This window comes from Hemiscyllium ocellatum, chromosome 32 (genome assembly GCF_020745735.1).
Source record: "Hemiscyllium ocellatum isolate sHemOce1 chromosome 32, sHemOce1.pat.X.cur, whole genome shotgun sequence".
Taxonomy (NCBI): Eukaryota; Metazoa; Chordata; class Chondrichthyes; order Orectolobiformes; family Hemiscylliidae; genus Hemiscyllium; species Hemiscyllium ocellatum.
Window position 1 is genome coordinate 8,601,052 of NC_083432.1, and position 18,050 is coordinate 8,619,101.

The 18,050-nt window shown below is 41.6% G+C and overlaps 1 protein-coding gene across 2 annotated transcripts in view; it reads left to right on the top strand.

Annotated features, from left to right (window-relative positions):
• The window catches only part of cdc27 (cell division cycle 27), a 159,082-nt gene that overhangs the window by 85,391 nt on the left and 55,641 nt on the right, over positions 1 to 18,050 (top strand). For both annotated transcript variants that reach the window (XM_060848636.1, XM_060848637.1), the window contains exons 7-8: positions 11,719 to 11,936; positions 13,298 to 13,412. In XM_060848636.1, coding sequence (XP_060704619.1) covers positions 11,719 to 11,936; positions 13,298 to 13,412 — 333 coding nt within the window. The remainder of the gene's footprint in view (positions 1 to 11,718; positions 11,937 to 13,297; positions 13,413 to 18,050) is intronic.

The window sequence follows — 18,050 nt, forward strand, 5'->3', positions numbered from 1 at the left end:
TCTATGCCCTTCATGATTTTCTAAAGTTTTATAAGGCCTCCCCTCAACCTCCTACCTTTAGTGAAAAAAGTCCAAGCCTCTCCTTATAACTCAAACCTTCCAATCCTGGCAACATCCTGGTAAATCTTTTCTGAACTCTCTCCAAAAATAAAATGTACATTGCAACTGGGACAAGAATTTGTTTTCAGTTGTGTTCATCATTCAAACCTTGTATTGTTTCTTTTTAGGGAGACTACACAGTTTTGGTTTGTGTGCACAACTTTAGTGAACTCAAATGCTGTTATTCATTATTTGCGCGTGCATGCTGTCTCGACATGTGTGCATTTGGAACTGCCGGAAGTAGCAATTCCAGTTCAACTTGGAGGAAAAATGTGAACCTGTAGCAGAGCTTTACATTACACAATTAGTCATGCCTCATATGGTGCAAGCTCAGAAATCTCCATAGTGCAGGAGGTGGATGAACTGTTTTGGTCTCTGATGCCAAAAAAACACCTGGATCCAGTTAAGTTAGGGTGAGGCGGTGGGGGGGTGGTGGTGACGACGGAGTTCAAAGGAGGTGTGAGGGACAAGTTTTTTTTTGACACAATGTGGTAGGAATCTGGAATGTGCTGCCGGCATAGTGGTTGAGGCAGATACAATAGGGGTGTTTAAGCAACTTTGCGATAAGCACATGAATTGCAAGGAATGGAGGCATACAGACCAGGGTTGGGCAGAAGGGATTAGTTTAAGATTACTTACAGTGTGGAAACAGGTCCACACCGACCCGCCGAAGTGCAACCTGACCCGCACATCTTTGGACTGTGGGAGGAAACCGGAGCACGCGGAGGAAACCCACGCAGACACAGGGAGAACGTGAAAACTCCACACACAGTCGCCTGAGTCGGGAATTGAACCCGGGTCTCAGGTGCTGTGAGGCAGCAGTGCTAACCACTGTGCCACCGTGCCGCCCACTAAGTTGGTTTCATGTTTGGGACACCTTCATGGGTTGAGGTGCCCGTTGCTGTGTTGTACATTTCTCTGTTCTAAAGCTCACTGTACCCATTACTTGCCTGTTTCCTGCACATCTTTGAACAAGTTCCAGTTTGGTCAACGCAGTGCCAGATGGATTAATCCTCAGGTTATAAAGCTTTTCATCTCTTTTGGCAGTCCTATCCAATGTAATCTTGAATGTTGATATTGTTTCTACCTGAATATTTGTGAATTCCAATTTTAATAACTCCAGTTGAATATATTTCTTCTTCCTGATCCAAATTGTTTGCACCAAATCATGTTTACCTGGCCTTGTATTCTCAATCCATGCATTTGTTGAACACAGGCTACTTGTATCTGCTTTCTCATTTAACCAGTTCAGACATTTCTTTCATCACACTGTGTAGGTATCAAAAGGTAAGCAAGGCAGTCAAGAAGGCTTTTGGCACACTGGCCTTCCATCAGTCAAGGCATTGAATATAGAAGGTATGAAGTTATGTTGCAGTTGTACAGGGCGTTGTTGAGGCTGCACTTTGGAATATTATGGAGGAGAAAGTGAGGAATGCATATGCTGGAGATCAGTAGAGAGCATACTGGAAAAGCACAGCAGGTCAGGTGGCATCTGAGGGGCAGGAGAATCGATGTTGGGTATAAACCCTTCATCAGGAATGAGGCTGAGGAGCCCGTGGGCTGAGAGATAAATAGGAGGGAGGGCGGGGTTGGGGGAGACAGTAAAGGGAGACAGGATACCAACTTGCGGATCGTCTCAAAGAACATCTCTGGGACACCCACACCAACCAACCAACCCCATCATCCTGTGACTGAGCACTTCAACTCTCCCTCCCACACTGCCAAGGACATGCAGGTCCTGGGCAGCCTCTATATCCAAACCGTAACCACCTGACATCTGGAGGAAGAATGCCTCCTGTTCCACCTTGTGATCCTGTGTGATTGCAGGGTTCCATGTGGATGTCACCAATTTCCTCACTCTCTCCACCATCCTCCCTCTTCCCCCCCCCCCCCGTCTCCCTCCACGTTATCCCAGTACAAAGCCTCCAACTTGGCAGGGCCCTCTTGACCTATCCATCACCTTTTCCATCTATCCGCTCCACCCTCCTCTCCAATCTTTCACCTTCTCCCCCGTGTTCATCTACCTGTCTCATTTTCAGCTTTCTAACCCCACCCCCCTCCCATTTACCTCTCAGCCCCCTTGGCCCACAAGCCTCATCCTTAATGAAGGGCTTACGCCTGAAACGTTGATTCTCCTGTCCTCGGATGCTGCCTGACCTGTGCTTTTCCAGCACCACACTCTCGACTTGCAACGTTTTGTTCAGTTTTGGTCATGTTGTTCAAGGTAGGATGTTATTGAACTGGAAAGAGTGCTGCACAAGAAATTTCCAAGCAAGTTGCCAGGTCTCAAGGATTTGAGTTATAGGGAGAGGTTGGGCAAGCTAAGACGTTTTTTGTTCTTTCGAGCATAGGAGACTGGGGCGGGGGTGGGTGGGGGGGTGGAAACCTTTAGAGGTGTATAAGATCATGAGAGGCATGGATGGGGTGAATGCACTCAGTGTTTTTCCAAGGGTTGGGGAATTGAGGACTAGGGGAGCATCAGTTTAAGGTTAGAAGGGAAAGAATAAATGGGAACCTGAGGGACAACTGTTTTGTTTTTTTTACAGAGGGTGATACGCATATGGAATGAGCTGCCAGTGGAAATGATTGAGGCGGGTATCTTAACAATATTTACAAGTCATTTGGACAATTACATGGATTAGGTAAAAACAATGACTGCAGATGCTGGAAACCAGATTCTGGAGTAGTGGTGCTGATGAAGGGCTTTTGCCCAAAATGTCGATTTTACTGCTCCTCGGATGCTGCCTGAACTGCTGTGCTTTTCCAGCACTACTCCAAATACATGGATTGCAAAGATTAGACGGATACGGACTAAGTGCAGGGAGATGGGGTTAGCATGGATGGACATTTTGGTCTGCATGGACCAGTTTGGATTAAAGGGCCTGCTTCTATGCTGAAGGACTGACTCTGAAAGAAAGCATATTTGCAATTCTATCTTGCTATTTCTGTCAGACAATTTCCTAGTTAATAAGTATTGAAACTTCTGAAAGCCTTAGTAACTCAGTAACTGATTTTGATAATGTTGAACTTTTGTATTTCGTCCGAATACCTCTTCATTTTCAAATAGACAATAATTTAATTTTGGGTAAGTGATAGTCTAGTAATTACACCACTAGACCATTAATCCGAGATACCTAGATAACTTCCTGGGCACCAAGGTTTAATACTCAATAAGGCAGATGATACAATTTTAAATCAATTTAAAAAAAAACTGGATTCGAATCAAATGATGACCATGAAACCATTGTCAATTGTAGGCAAAACTCATCTGGTTCACTAATGCCTTACAGGAAATGAAGTCTGGCCTATAATTTGTGCCCTCTGAAATGGCCAAGTAGCCCATTCAGTTAGTTAACAACTCCTACAAAGTCTGATAAAAGAAACAAAACCGAAAAACCATCTCGCGTCAACCTCCGCATCAGAAGTGACAAAAGCAAAAACAGCCCCACTGATCTTGCCAACTTCTCCATGATAACACATAGCGCCACAATGAGGAGGATATCTCGTAGACAAGTTGAGTAGCCATCTGATGTCATCCTTGTGCAATTGTACCTTGTACTGAGACAACATCTTCCAAACCTTCAACAACTTCTGTTGAGAAGGACAAGAACTACAGACACATCAGAGCACCACACCACCTGCAGGTTTTTCTTGAAGCATTTCACCATCCTGAATATTTGGAATGCATCATGATTCCTTTAGTGTTATTGGGTCAAAATCGTAGAATTCCATCTCTAACAGCCTACCTATGTATAGTCTTCAATTTTCAAGAAGGCGATTCAATACCACCTTCTCAAATGCAGCAGTGTGCTAAGATTGTTGCAGTTGGTGACATAGTGAAGCAGTTTAAGAGGAGAGTCCTGCTTGTTGAGAAGAAGCAGCAGAGAGTGATAGCTCCAGGAAAATGGGGGAGTGGTTTTACCTTATTTCAGGAGAGGGGCTCCAGAGGAGACAGTAGCTGTGGTCAGATTATTATTTACAGTTTTTATTGTTTATAATTTGTAAGGTCTTTTTGTGGTTTATAGTTTCTACAGCTGTATTTTGTCGTAACAAGGAACAGTAAGAGGTCGGAGAACATCATTTTATAATCCAATAGGTTTATTTGAAATCAGAAGCTTTCAAACACTGTTTCTGCGTCAAAGAACAGGAAAGAAGTACTCAAGACAAATTGATCTTCTTTGATGTTAAGCATCTTTCGAAAGATTGAAGGGATTTAAAAGCGTAATTCTTGGCAGCAGAGTTTAACCCCTTGCTGTGCTGTTCCTGCTCTACATGGGAAACTGGGGTCATATCCAGTGTCAAAGACCAAAATGTGTGCAAGAACGGTCTCCAGCTGCAAGTCTTGGTAGCCCAGGTTTCAGACTTGGAACTTTGGATGGGGATACTGTGGACTATGTGCAAAGCAGAGGCAATAGTGGATAGCACTGATAGAGAAGTGGTCACACCACAGGTTAAGAGTCCACAGGCAGAAAGGACATGGGTGAGCACCGGGCAGAGTAAGAGGACTAGCAGGCAACTGAGGGATCCCTTGTGGCCGTTCTCCGAAGAACAGATGGATACTATTGGGAATGCCCTCTCGAGGGAATAAAAGCCAAATGTATGGCATCCCCGTTTGCTCTCCTGCATGAGCGAGGAGCAAAATGTATTGAAATGTAGTAATCCAAGGGAATAGATTGGCACTTCTGTGACCATAAATGAAACTCCAGCATGGTAAGTTACCTCTCTGGTGCAAGCGTCAAGGGATAAGATCCTAAAAGCAGAATATAAGGAGTTAGGAAGCAAATTCAAAAATAGGGCCTGAAAGTTGTGATTTCTGGCTTAGTTCTAGCGCCATATCCTAGTCAGTTGTAATAGCAGGGAATATTGGATAAATGTATGGCTGAGGAGATTTTGTAAGGAAGAGAGTTTCAGCTTCCTTGGACATTGGGGCAGGTTCTGGGGAGGTGGCATCAGTTCAAATTGGATGGGTTATGCCTGGGCAGAATTGGGACTGATGTCCTAGGGGATTTTTTGGTGGAGATTTTGCAGATGGTTTAGGCTAAGTTGGCAGGGAAATGGGAACCGATGCAACGAGTCCAAGGAAGAGAAATCAAGGCAGAAGGGAAATATGGGAAATGGTCGGCAGAGGAACCAAAGGCCAGAATCAAACAATGCCACAGATTAAATAGAATAGTGAAAATGTGACAAGAAAGCTAAAAAGATAAACGTTATTATTTCAAATGCACTTTGTGTTCAAATGCAAATGTTAAAGTGTGTGAATTAATCTTGCACAGATGTAAATTGGTGTGATGTAGTGGGGATTCCAGAGACTTGGCTGCAGAATGACAACCGTTGAGAACTGCACATCCAGAGGTATTCAATATTTAGAAAGGACAGTCAAAAGGAAAACATTACTGGAGTTGCATTACTTGTTAAAGAAGATATGGACACAATCTTGAGGAAAGATATGAGCACAGACAAAATACAATCTGTGGGTAGAATTGCGAAATACTGAAGTTCAAAAAAACAACATTGGGAGTTGTGATGTTGGAAATAACATTAAACAGGAAATCGGAGATGAATGCAGTAAAGGGACATGTGTAGTTGTGGGCGGCTTTAATCTGCTTATATATTAGGCAAATCGGTCACAATCCCATAGAGCAGAAATTCCTAGACTGTTTCTGGAATGGTATTCTTGAACAATATATTGAAGAACCAACTCTGAAATAGGCCTTCTTAGACTCAATATTTCACAAGGAGAAAGGAAGAATTAGTAGTTGTCTTAGGGGAATGAATGAACATAACACCATCTTAATATGGAATTCTATCATGTTACGAACAGGGTAAACACTCCTCCTTAATTTAAAGCAGCAACACAAAAGATTCATCCCATGTAGTCATCTGTGAAAATTTGATAGGCTAATAACTAGTTAAAATAAAAAATAACAACTTTACTCTCTGTTATACTTTAAGAGATAATTAACTAACAACTATTTACAACTCCTTCCTCTAACCTACCTTTTATCTTCCCTTCTATAATATTAGTCAGATAAATGTCCTGATTAAGATTTACAAAACAAAACTTCTTCTCTCAAAACCAAGCAGCTTTCAGTTTTCTCTGTATTTCTATCATCATTATCTTCTTGGGGATTCTGCTTTACAGATTACTGTTGAAGTTACCTTTTAAGAGAGCTAACTTTCTGGACAGTGTGCAGATGGTGTTGTGTTGGCAGTTCTCCCCTCAACAGTTCAATTTTCCCCAGGCTTATTACCCCCCCCAAAGCATGGGACTGTCTCATTGGCTTTTAAGATTGATTGATTGATTATATTGACAATGCAAACGGTATTGGAGTTTGATATTTGTTTTGAGGTATATTAAAACTGACTTAATTCAAATCTGCTGTTGTCTCCAGACAGCAAACTACTCTAGCTACCCCAGTAACTGGGCCACATGTTTACATTATTAAGAACACTTGGTGCTGTCACTGCTAGCTTTTAACTCTTTTAAAGATACAGCACACCCACATCTTCATAAAAATGGAGAGTTGAAGTAGTTTATTCAGAGACTAAGGTTTTGAATCTTAAGTTAGGGGAAGCCTCTGGTGACTGTCTACATGGATTTCCTTTGGCTGCTTCAGTTTTCCCCCACAGCCCAAAGATGTGCAGGTTAGGTGGATTGAACATACTAAATTGTCCATTGCCCAAGAATGTACAGCCTTGGTGGATTAGCCATGGGATATGCAGGGTTACAGGAGTAGAATAGGAAGTTTGAGCTGGGATGTTATTCAAATGTTTGTTGTGGACTGAGTGGGCCAAATGACCTGCTTCCATACTTTAGGTGCTCTATAAGTTTTATTTTATAAAAAGGGATACCGTTTGAGGCACAGTTGGGTATGATGGATTGGGAAATATTCAAGTAATGATAGTGGATTAGCAATGGCCAGCATTGGAAGAATGAGTAAGGTGCAAAAATTGTTTGTCCTTATTTTGAAGCAAGAGTGCTCGGAGGAATGGCCAGACTGTGGCTCATGAGTGAAGTTAGAGATGGTATTCTATGCAAAACAAAATGGACATTAGTAAAGAACAACAATAGATCTGAGAATTGGGAACAATTTGGAAGCCAACAAAGGAACATGGAATGGATTAAGAGGAGCAAAACAAACTGAGAGTAAATTTGTGGGGAATATAAGCACTGACTGTAAAAGTTTCTAAAGGTAAGTAGAGTGAAAAAGATTGGTGAAAGCTAATGTCAGTCCCTCACAATCAGAAAGGAGGTTTATAATGGGGTACAAGGAAATGGCTGATAAGGGATATATCTCTTTCTTTCACAGTCATGAAGTCACATCATACAGAAACAGACCCTTTTGTCCAGCTCGTATGTGCTAACCCTATTACTCAATTCCACCTAGTTCCATTTTGTCAGAATTTAGCCCATATCACTCTGAACCTTGTTCTGTTCATATTGTTGTCCAGATGCCTTTAAAATGTTTTAAAGCATTCCTCTGGCAGCTCATTACAAACATGTACCACCCTCTGCATGAAAAGATACCCCTCCTGTCTTTTTTTCAACCTATCCCCTCTTACCTTAAACCGATGAATTTCTCCCACCCTAAGAAAGACTTTGGCTATTCATCCTATCCTTGTGATTTTATAAGTCTCTGTAAGGTCAGCTGTTAGCCTCTGACATTGCAGGGAAAATGTCCCACCAATATCCTAATAAATCTCTTCTGTACTGTCTCAAGTTTAACAACAGCCTTCCAATAGAAGCATGACCAGAATTAGCCACACCATCCTAAAAGTGGCCTCCCCATGTCCTATACAACCACAATATGACATCCCAACTCCTATGCACTGGGCAGTAAAGGCAAGTTTGCCAAACGACTACTTCACTATCCTATCCACCTACGACTCCACTTTCAAGAAACTATGAACCTGTACCCCAAGGTGTCTCTGTTCAGCAGCTCTCACTAGGACCTTACCATTAAGTGTATAAGTCCTGATAAGATTTGCTTTCCCAAAATACAGCACTTCACATTTATCTAGATTAAACTCCATCTGCCGCTTCTCAGTCCATTGGCCCACTTGATCAAGATCCCGTTGTAATTTGAGGTAACCATCTTTGCTATTCACTACACCTCCAATTTTGGTGTCATCTGCAAACTTACTAACTATACCTCTTATGCTCACATCCAAATCATTGATATAAATGACAAAAGGTAGACGACCCAGCACTGATCCTTGTGGCACTCCACTGGTCACAGGCCTCCAGTCTGAAAAACAACCCTCCACCACCACCACCCTTTGTCTTCTACCTTTTGAGTCAGTTCTGTATCCAGATGTCTAGTTCTCCCTGTATTCATAAGATCTAACCTTGCTAACCAGCCTCCCATTGGGAACCTTGTCAAATGCCTTACTGAAGTCCATATGGATCATATCCATCCCTCTGTCCTCATCAGTCCTCTTTGTTACTTCTTCAAAAGACTTAATCAAGTTTGTGAGATGTGATTTCCTTCACTGACATCAAGTTCACTGGTCTATAGTTCGCTGACTTGTCCTTACCACCCTTCTTAAACAGTGGCACCACGTTGGCCAAAGTGCTGGTGAATTTCATGTAACATTTGATCTAGCAGCTAGCAGTACCTGGGTTGCTATAAAACAAAAAGTTCAAATTTGGCCAAACAGTTTGAATCATGCCCCAAGATACTAAATACCAATCAAGCTTGAATTTGTCTAAATATTGTCAAAATACCAATGAAACTATCCGATGCTTTGGGGCATAGACAAATTGAACAGTTGGGGGAGAACTGCCAAGCTACTACCATATGCAGACTACCTGTAGTATAGCTCTCTTAAAGGGACCTTATTCTAGCAGCGACCAATGAGACAGAAACTCGTGGAAGATACAGGGAGAAGATTCGACAACTGGCTGGTTTTGAAATCTCAATTTCTTGGTAAATGTTAATCGGGAGTATTATCAGACCAGTATTGTAGAAGGAAAGGTTTTTTTTAAGAAAATAGGTTCGAGAAAGGAGTTGTAAATAGTTTTTAGTTAATATTCTATGTTACACTTAAAACAAAGTTCTTAATTTTTTTTTAACTTTAGTGACTTTTGGGATAGTTCTTGGTCTCTCAAATTTTAACACGTTACAGCACGGGTTAAATCATTTCTATACTGCAGGTTTAAATTAGCAGACGAGGTTTACACTGTGTCGTAACACTATGAACCTGCACTTTAAGGCCACTTTGTTCCGCAACACTCCCAGGATCTTACTGTTATATATTTATGTCTGCCTTCATTTTCACATGGATCTAAATTAAAGTCTATCTGCCAATCCTTGGCACTTTTGGCCCATCTGATCAATGTCCTGTTGAATGAAGACATGAATAGCCTGCTAGAAATGATGAGGAACACACTATTTCGTGAGAGAGAGGAACTTGAGTAAGGCTGTAATTGTAGAGTAGTCGTGTTGGAGAAATGGATGGGATTGAAGGCAGACGAGTTCTTAAGGCCCTAATCATGTCCATTCCAGAGTAGTTAACTAAGTGGTCCTAGAAATAGTCAATGCATTGGTGGTAATATTCCAAAATTCTTTAGACTCTGGAATAGTTCTGACAGATTGGAGGGTAGCTAATGTAACCCCACTATTTTAAAAGGAAGGTTGAGCGAAAATTAGAGACCAGTGAGTCTGAACTTGGTAGTGGGGAAGATGCTCTGTTATCAGGAGCACTGAGAACACAGTGGTGGAATCAGACACAGTCGGCATGGATTTACAAAGAGGAATCCTGCTCGACAAATATTTTGGTAATCTTCAAGGATGCAACCAGTAGAGTTGATTAGAAGAGTTGGTGGATGTGGTTTATTGGGACTTTCAGCAGGCTTTTGCTGAAGTCCCACAAAAGGGATTAATGTATAAAGTTGAAGGTCATGGCATTAGGGGTAGTGTATTGCAATGGATAGCAAATTGGTAAACCGACAGGAAACAAAAGTCGGAATAAATGGATCTTTCTATGAGGAGAGGTTGAGTTAGTTAGGATTCTTTAATTCACTGCATTAAAGAAAAATTGGGGTGGTGGTTCTTATAGAAATCTATAAAATTTTGAAAGGAGTAGACCGGTTGGATACAGGAAGGATACTCCATGATGGGGACATCCAGAACCAGCGTTGATCGTTTAAGATAACAGGTAATGCAGAATACTGGGCTAATGGCAAGATTCTTGGTAGTGTAGATGAACAGAGCGATCTCTGTGTCCATGTACATAGATCCCTGAAAGTTGCCACCCAGATTGATAGGATTGTTAAGAAGGCCTACGGTGTGTTAGCTTTTATTGGTAGAGGGATTGAGGTTTGGAACCATGAGGTCATGCTGCAGCTGCACAAAATTCTGGTGCAGCCACATTTGGTGTTGCATTCAGTTATAGTCAGTGCATTATAGGAAGGATGTGGAAGCTTTGGAAAGGATGCAGAGAAGATTTACGAGGATGTTGCCTGATATGGGGGGGAAGGTCTTAAGTGGAAAGGCTGAGGGACTTGCGGCTGTTTTCATTCGTGAGAAGAAGGTTGAAAGGTGTCTTAATTGAGGCATATAAGATAATCCGAGGGTTAGATAAATTGGCTAGTGAGAGTCTTTTTCCTCGGATGGTGATGGCTAACATGAGGGGACATAGCTTTAAATTGAGAGGTGATAGATACAGGGCAGCTGTCAGAGGTAGTTTCTTTACTCAGTATTAAGGGCGTGGAATGCACTGCCTGCAACAGTAATAGACTCAATGACATTAAAGGTATTGAAATGGTCATTGGATAGGCATATGGATGAGAATGGAATAGTATAGGTTAGATGGGCTTCAGATTGGTTTCATAGGTCAAAGGGCCTTGTACTGTGCTGCAATGTTCTTTGTAAATGTTTTAGGACTGAGATGAGATGAAATGTCTTTACCCAGAGCCTACTGAGCCTGTCGAGTTTGTTGCCACAAAAAGTAGTTGAGACCAAAATATTCTGTTTTGAAGAAAGGAGGAGAGAAACCTCCTTTGGGCTGAAGGGATCAAGGATCTGATCAAGGAGTGGGGAGGAGCTGAACAGGAATGAAGGTACTGAGTTGGAGAATCAGCTGTGATCATATTGAATGATGGAGCTGGCTTGGGCAGTGAAATGGCCTACTCCTAAATTTCTGGGTTTTTTTGCATAAGTTGGGACAAACAGATGCTGGCCAACTGCAGGCCCATGAGTGAATGAAAAAAGATACTGTTTTGTCAGGTGTGCCTTGCGAGTTGGGATAGTGCTTAAGTTTCTTTTTTACTGTCCTTTTTCCATGACCTCCATTACTTTCAAGTGGCACCACTTTAGATATGTAATGAAAAAATTCTGCAAATGCTCTGCTTTCTCAGTATACTGGAAGGCCTCTTAAATAACAATAGAGCAGTCGAGCATGTTGAGCATCATTACTGCATGTTGACATATATAGGGACAATGTGCTGTGTCCTTCTGGCTCCCAGGTCCTTCAATTCCTATGTGAAAACGTGTAATTTCCTCACAACCAGTTGATATAAATTCTGTTCACTGCATGCTTCAAAGCTGGGTATTGGCTTATAAAGCCTGAAATTTGATATAGTCTTCAAGTTTTTTTTCCTGTTTTGTTTTTTAGGAATTAAACAGATTAAACCTTGAATCCTCTGCCAATTCAAAATATTCCTCAATGATGTCTGATTCATCGGTATCTTTAATTGATCCATCTGTGATTTCGCCTGATTCTGTGCCTCTTGGTTCTGGATCCTCAATATTGGCCAAACAGCTTGTAAATAAACCCAAGTCCGGAAGGAGTTTGCTTGGCGGTCCTGCTGCTCTGAGTCCCCTAACGCCAAGGTAATTCTTATTGTTTTTATCAAAACCAAGCTTTGTGTTTGTTAAATCTTTTAAAAAAAAACCTGGAAGAGCTGAAGGTGCTGTAAATCAGAAACAAAAACTGAAATTGCTGGAAAAGCTCAGCAGCAAGTCTGGCAGCATCTATGGTGAGAAATCATAATTAATGTTTTGGGTATAGTGACCCTTCCTCAGAGCTCAATTCCTCAGTTCTGAGGAAGGGTCACTGGACTTGAAGTGTTCACTCTGATTTCTCTCCACAGCTGCTGCCAGATGTGCTCAGTGTTCCAGCAATTTCTGTATCGGTTAATTCTTATTGCCTTACTCTAGCTGTCTTGTTTTTTCATGTTAGTGACTTGGAGGAATAATATGCAAGTTTCCTGGCAGCTGCATACCCATTTGGCCAGAGAAACATTAACTTTTTGGATCTTTGGTCGTAATGCACCCAATGAATCACTTAATTTCTCCTTTTGTTTCTTGTATCTCAATAATCAGAACAGTCCTATTTTATTTCTGCAATATGACTGGATTCAGAAGAAATGTTGCATGGAGCATTGCAATAATGAAACAGTGAGGGGAAGAAAAGAACATTTCTGGAATTTTAATCACAGCATTAACTGCATTCCTTTGGTTTATTTTCAGTGTGGTAGGCTCAGGAACGTCTATCCCTGGGTTCTGCATTCCAAATCCATTTCTGTTGATTTTTGTTCTTAGTTCTCAACCTTCTTGTTCCTTGCAAGTCTATGAAGGAACAAACCTGCAGTCTGATACTCTGCATACTCTAAGCCATAAAGATTAATTGTTTTTATATCTGGTCGTTTTAATCATTAGAATCACTACAGTGTGGAAACAGGCCATTTGGCCCAACAAGTCCATACTGACCCTCCAAAGAATGACCCACTCAGACCCATTCCCATACCCTATTATCCTACATCTCCCCTGACTAATGCATCTAACTTACACATCCCTGAATGCTATGGGCAATTTAGCATGGCCAATTCACCTAACCTGCACATCTTTGGACTGTGGGAGGAAACCGGAGCTCCTAGAGGAAGCCCACACAGACATGGGGAGAATGTGTAAACTCCACACAATCGCCCAAGGCTGGACCCAAACCCGGGTCCCTGGCGGTGTGAGGCAGTAGTGCTAACCACTAAGCTATCGTGCCACAAGCTTTTCGACTCCGTGGAGGTTTCAAGTGTTAAACCTACCAAATACTAGTGAAGTTGATGGCTGTGAATGGAATGAGTGGGTGTGGTCTGTAGAAAGTTAAACTTAGACTGACATATTGGCTGTTGCAACCTAGGAGGGATTTAGCACTTGTGAAACTGTATGCAACTAAATGGACTGACTATATTTTTCAGCTTTGGAGTTTTGCCTCTGGAGACACCAAGCCCTGGTGATGGTTCCTTTTTGCCAAATTATACGAATTCTTCTTCTGTAATTGATTCATCTTCTACAGGAGGCTCCACCAAGAAGGTAAGGAGCATTTTTTTCTTAAAAGAAGAGTTTTGGATCATGAAGTGGAGAGAAAATTTGAATAGCTGACAAGATTAGGTTCTTTGCACTTAGGCCAGAACTGGAAAAGTTAGACTGGGGGCAATTGTTTGAATGTAAATCCATATCTGACATGTGGGAGTTTTTTTTAAAAGCCAGTTGACCAGAGTTTGGGACCAGCATGTTCCTGTGAGGATAAAAGTTAAGTGTGACAAGATTCAGGAACCTTGGACGACTAGGGATGCTGTATGTTTAGAGCACAGAGTCACATTACATGGAAGCAGACCCTTTGGTCCGACAGTCCATGCCAAATATGTTCCCAACCAAACTAGTCCCACCTGCCTGCATTTGGCCCATATTTCTCAATCGTTCCTATTCGTGAACTTATTCAAACGTCTTTTAATTGTTGCAACTGTACCTGCACCTATCACTTCCTCTCATGGTTCATTTCATACACAAACCACTCTCTCTCTCCTTTTTTAAATCGTTTCCTCTCACCGTAAAAATATGTCCCCTAGTTCTGAACTCAACTACCTGAGGGAAAAGATCCTGGTCATTCACTTTATCTGTGCCCCTCATGATTTTATAAACTCCATTAAGGTCACCCCGCAACCTCCTAAACTCTAATGAAAAGAAGTCTCAGCCTATCCAGTCTATTTTAATATCTCAAACCTTACATTCCTGGCAACATCCTGGTAATTTTTTTCTGAACCCTCTTCAGTTTAGCAAGGTCTTTCCTGCAACAGGGTGACCAGATCTGCACAGTACTCCAGAAGAGGCCTCACCAATGTTCTGTATAAGCTCAACATGATGTCCCAACTCCATATACTGAAAGGTTTAAGCAATGAACACAAGTGTGCTAAGAACCACCTTAATCACCCTGTCTACCTGTGATGTAACTTTCAAAGAATTATGTACCTGAAACCTCCAGGGGTCTCTGTTCTGCAACATTACACAAGGCCCACCTATTAATTGCATAAGTCCTGTCCGTGTTTCTATTGTCAAAATGCAAATACATTTATCCAAATAAAACTCTATCTGCCAATCCTCCACCCATTGATCCAATTGATCAAGATGCCATTGTACTATTAGATAAATTTGTTCATTGTCCACTTGACCACCAGTTTTGATGTCATCTGCAAACTTGCTAACCATGCCTTGTATATTTTCATAGAACATTAGAGCGCAGTACAGGCCCTTTGGCTCTCAATGTGGTGCTGACCTGGGGAACCAATCTGAATCCCATCTATCCTATGCTATCCTTATCATACAAAATTTTTATATAAACGACGGACGAAAGTGGATCCAGTACCAATCCCTGTTGAACACTGCTGGTCATCCATCTCCAGTCTGAAAAATAACCCTCCACCACTACCCTCTGTCTCCTCCTGTAAAGCCAATTTTGTATATAATTGGCTGTTTTGAGTTTCTTAGTGAAGTAATCAATGAAATTTGTGAGACAGCATTTCATTTGCACAAAAGCTGACTTTCCCGAACCATTCCTTGCCTCTCCAAATGCATGTAAATCCCGTCCTTCAGAATCACCTCCAATAACTTAGCCACCACCGATATCACACTCATGGATCTCTCATTTCCAGGCTGCTTCTTCGAGCCTTTCTTAAATAAAGCACAACATTAGTCATGCTGGTACTTCACCCATGTTTATAGATGATACAAATATTTCTGCTAGGGTCATTGAAATTTACTCCCTAACTCACCACAATATCCCCGGATACACTTGATCAGGTCCTGGAGCTTTATCCACCTTTATGTTTTCTAAGACCTCTAGCACATCCTATTCTGTAATGTGAACTGTTTTCAAAACATCTACATGTATTTCCCGGAGTCCACTCACCCCATTTCTTTCTTCTCAGTAAAAACCGATGCAAAATATTAATTTTAATATCTCCTCCCATCTGCTGAGATTCAATGCAAAGTTGACTTGTTGATTTTTAAGGGGTCCGACTCTCCCTCTCTATATAGTTGACCTCTTGCTGTTAATGTACTTTTAGAATCGTATTGGGTTATCTGCCAAGGCTATCTCATATCCTCTCTTTTTGCCTTCCTGATTACCTCCTCACGAATGCCCTTACACTCCTATCCTCTTGAAGAGATTCAGTTGATCCCAGTTGTCTATATCAATGGTTCTACTTTAGTCTTGACTAGACTATCAATATCTTTACTCATCTATTGTTTCCTAATTTTACCAGCCTCAGAACTCTCATTGTCATACTTTTGAAGTTATCCCATCACCTGTGAATAGTGTACTCCAAACAATTTTTGAAAATTCTTGTTCATAATTTTAAAATTTGCCTTGTTCAAAGTAAGAACTTTTATACAAGACTTTTCCTTTACCATAAATATTTTTAAACTAATTATATTACAATCATTTGTCCTCATGTGTTTCCTCCACTCTCATTACTTTCTTTTGGGAAATAATGCAATGTTTTGCTCCTTCTCCAGTATTAACATTCACTATTGAGTTTAAAAAAGAAGTTTTGAACACATTTAACAAATTCTTCACCATCCAAACCTTTAATGCTATGGCAGTTCCAGTCCATGTTGGAAAATTAAAATATCTCACTATTAAAACCTTATCATTCATTCATATGTGAGATTTCTCGACATTTGCGTCTCAATTTCCTCTGACTATTGGTGGTGGGGGGATGGGGGTGGTAGCGAAGCGGGAAATGGTATCAGGCAAGTTATAAAGGAAAAGAAAGCAAATGCACTGTTTCAGAAACAAAAATCAAACCAGGCCCTGGAGTATAAAAGTAGCAGAAAAGAACGTAAATCAGAAATTAGGAGAGCGAGAGGGACCATGAATTGTACTTGACAAGTCAGATTAAGAAGAATCCAAAAATAGTTTATATGTATATTAGAAGCTAGAGGGTAGGTTCACTCAAGGACCAAAGAAGCCAGAGGAAGTGGGTGGGGAAGTGGGTAATGTGCTTTGTCGTGGTATTCACCAAGGAGAAAGACCTGGATTATTCCAAGTTTAGAGAGGGGTTTGTTGATGCTCTTAAGGCATCCTTTCTGAAGTATGATGCTCTTGCTCTCAAGGGAGTGCAGCAAAGATTTACGAGGCTGACTGCAAAGATGGTGGGACTGTCTTCTGAGGAGAGGTTGACTGATTAGGTTAGGATTGTTTTGGCTGCTGTTCAGAAGAATAGGGGGGTATCTTACAGAGGCTGGTAAAAATCTACTAGGACTAGACTGGGTAGATGCAGAGAAGATGTACCCAATGGCGGGTGTGTCCAGAACCAGGGCTCACAGTCTGAGGATTCGGAATAGACCATTTAGGGCGACAATGAGGAGACATTTCTTCACCCAAAGAGGGGTGAGCCTGTGGAATTCATTTCCACAGGAAGTAGTTGATGCCAAAGCATAGAATGTACTCAAGAGGCAGCTGGATATAGCACTTGGAGCGAATGGGGAAAAAAAAAGGGTTATGGGGAGAAAGCAGGATTAGGTCTTTGAGTCGAATGATCAGCCATGATCATTATGAATGCCAGAGCAGGCTGCAAGGGCTGAATAACCAACTCCTGCTCCTATCTTTTATGTGTCTTTGTCAGTCTGAAGGAGGGTTTATGTTGGGTATCTTTAAAAACATTAAGATAGATCCCATTTGGCCTTGGGAATTTATCTCAAGATATTGAAGGAGGCAAGGGAGGAGATTGCTGCGGCTTTGACTTAGCCCTTTGTCTCCTCTTGATCCACAGATGTGAGCCCAGAAGACTGGGGAATAGCCAATGTTGTTCCTTTTGTTTTAAGAAGGCCAGCAGAGATGATCCAGGAAATACGCCTGATGTAATGGGGTATAGATCAGGTCGAAAGTAGGGAAGAAAAATGATAAATAGAGTTTAATCCAGACTTGTGCGAGATGATGCATTTTAGGAGGTCAAATGCAAGAAAGCACTGCAAATGGCCAGACGCTTAAGGGCATTGACGCACAGGGATTTTTGTAGTACAAGTCTATAGCTCAAAGTGACAACGCAAGTGGCTAGGGTAAAGTAGGTGAATGAATTGCTTGCTTTTTATTGGGCAGGGCATTGGATATCAAGTTAACCAAGTCATGTGGCAGCTGTATTAGACTTTGATCAGACCACATTTGGAGTACTGTGCAAACTTCTGGTCATTATACAGTAGACAGGATGTGGAGGTCTTGGAGAAGGTGCAGAGCAGGTTTACCAAGATGCTGCCTGGATTGGAGCATATTAGCTATGAGGAGAGGTTGGACAAGCTTGGATTGTTTTCGCTAGAGTACTGAAGGTTGAAGAGCGAAGTGTATGAAATAATACGGGGCCTGAATAGGGTGGATAATCGGTCGTCTTCACAGGATGGAAATGTCAAATATAAGAATCATATAGTTAAGGTGGAGGGGGGGAAGATCTAAACAAGATGTGCGAGGCAAGTTTCTTATACAGAGGGTGGTAAGTGCCTAGAACGTGCTGCCAGGGTACGTGGTACCACTGTTAATGAGGCATTTAGACAGTGATGTGAAAAGGCAGGTAATAGAGGGATACTGACCATGTATATGCAGCTGACATTAGTTGAGAATAACATCATGGCATGAACATGGTGGGCTGAAGGGTCTGTTCCTATACTCTAAATGTTCTA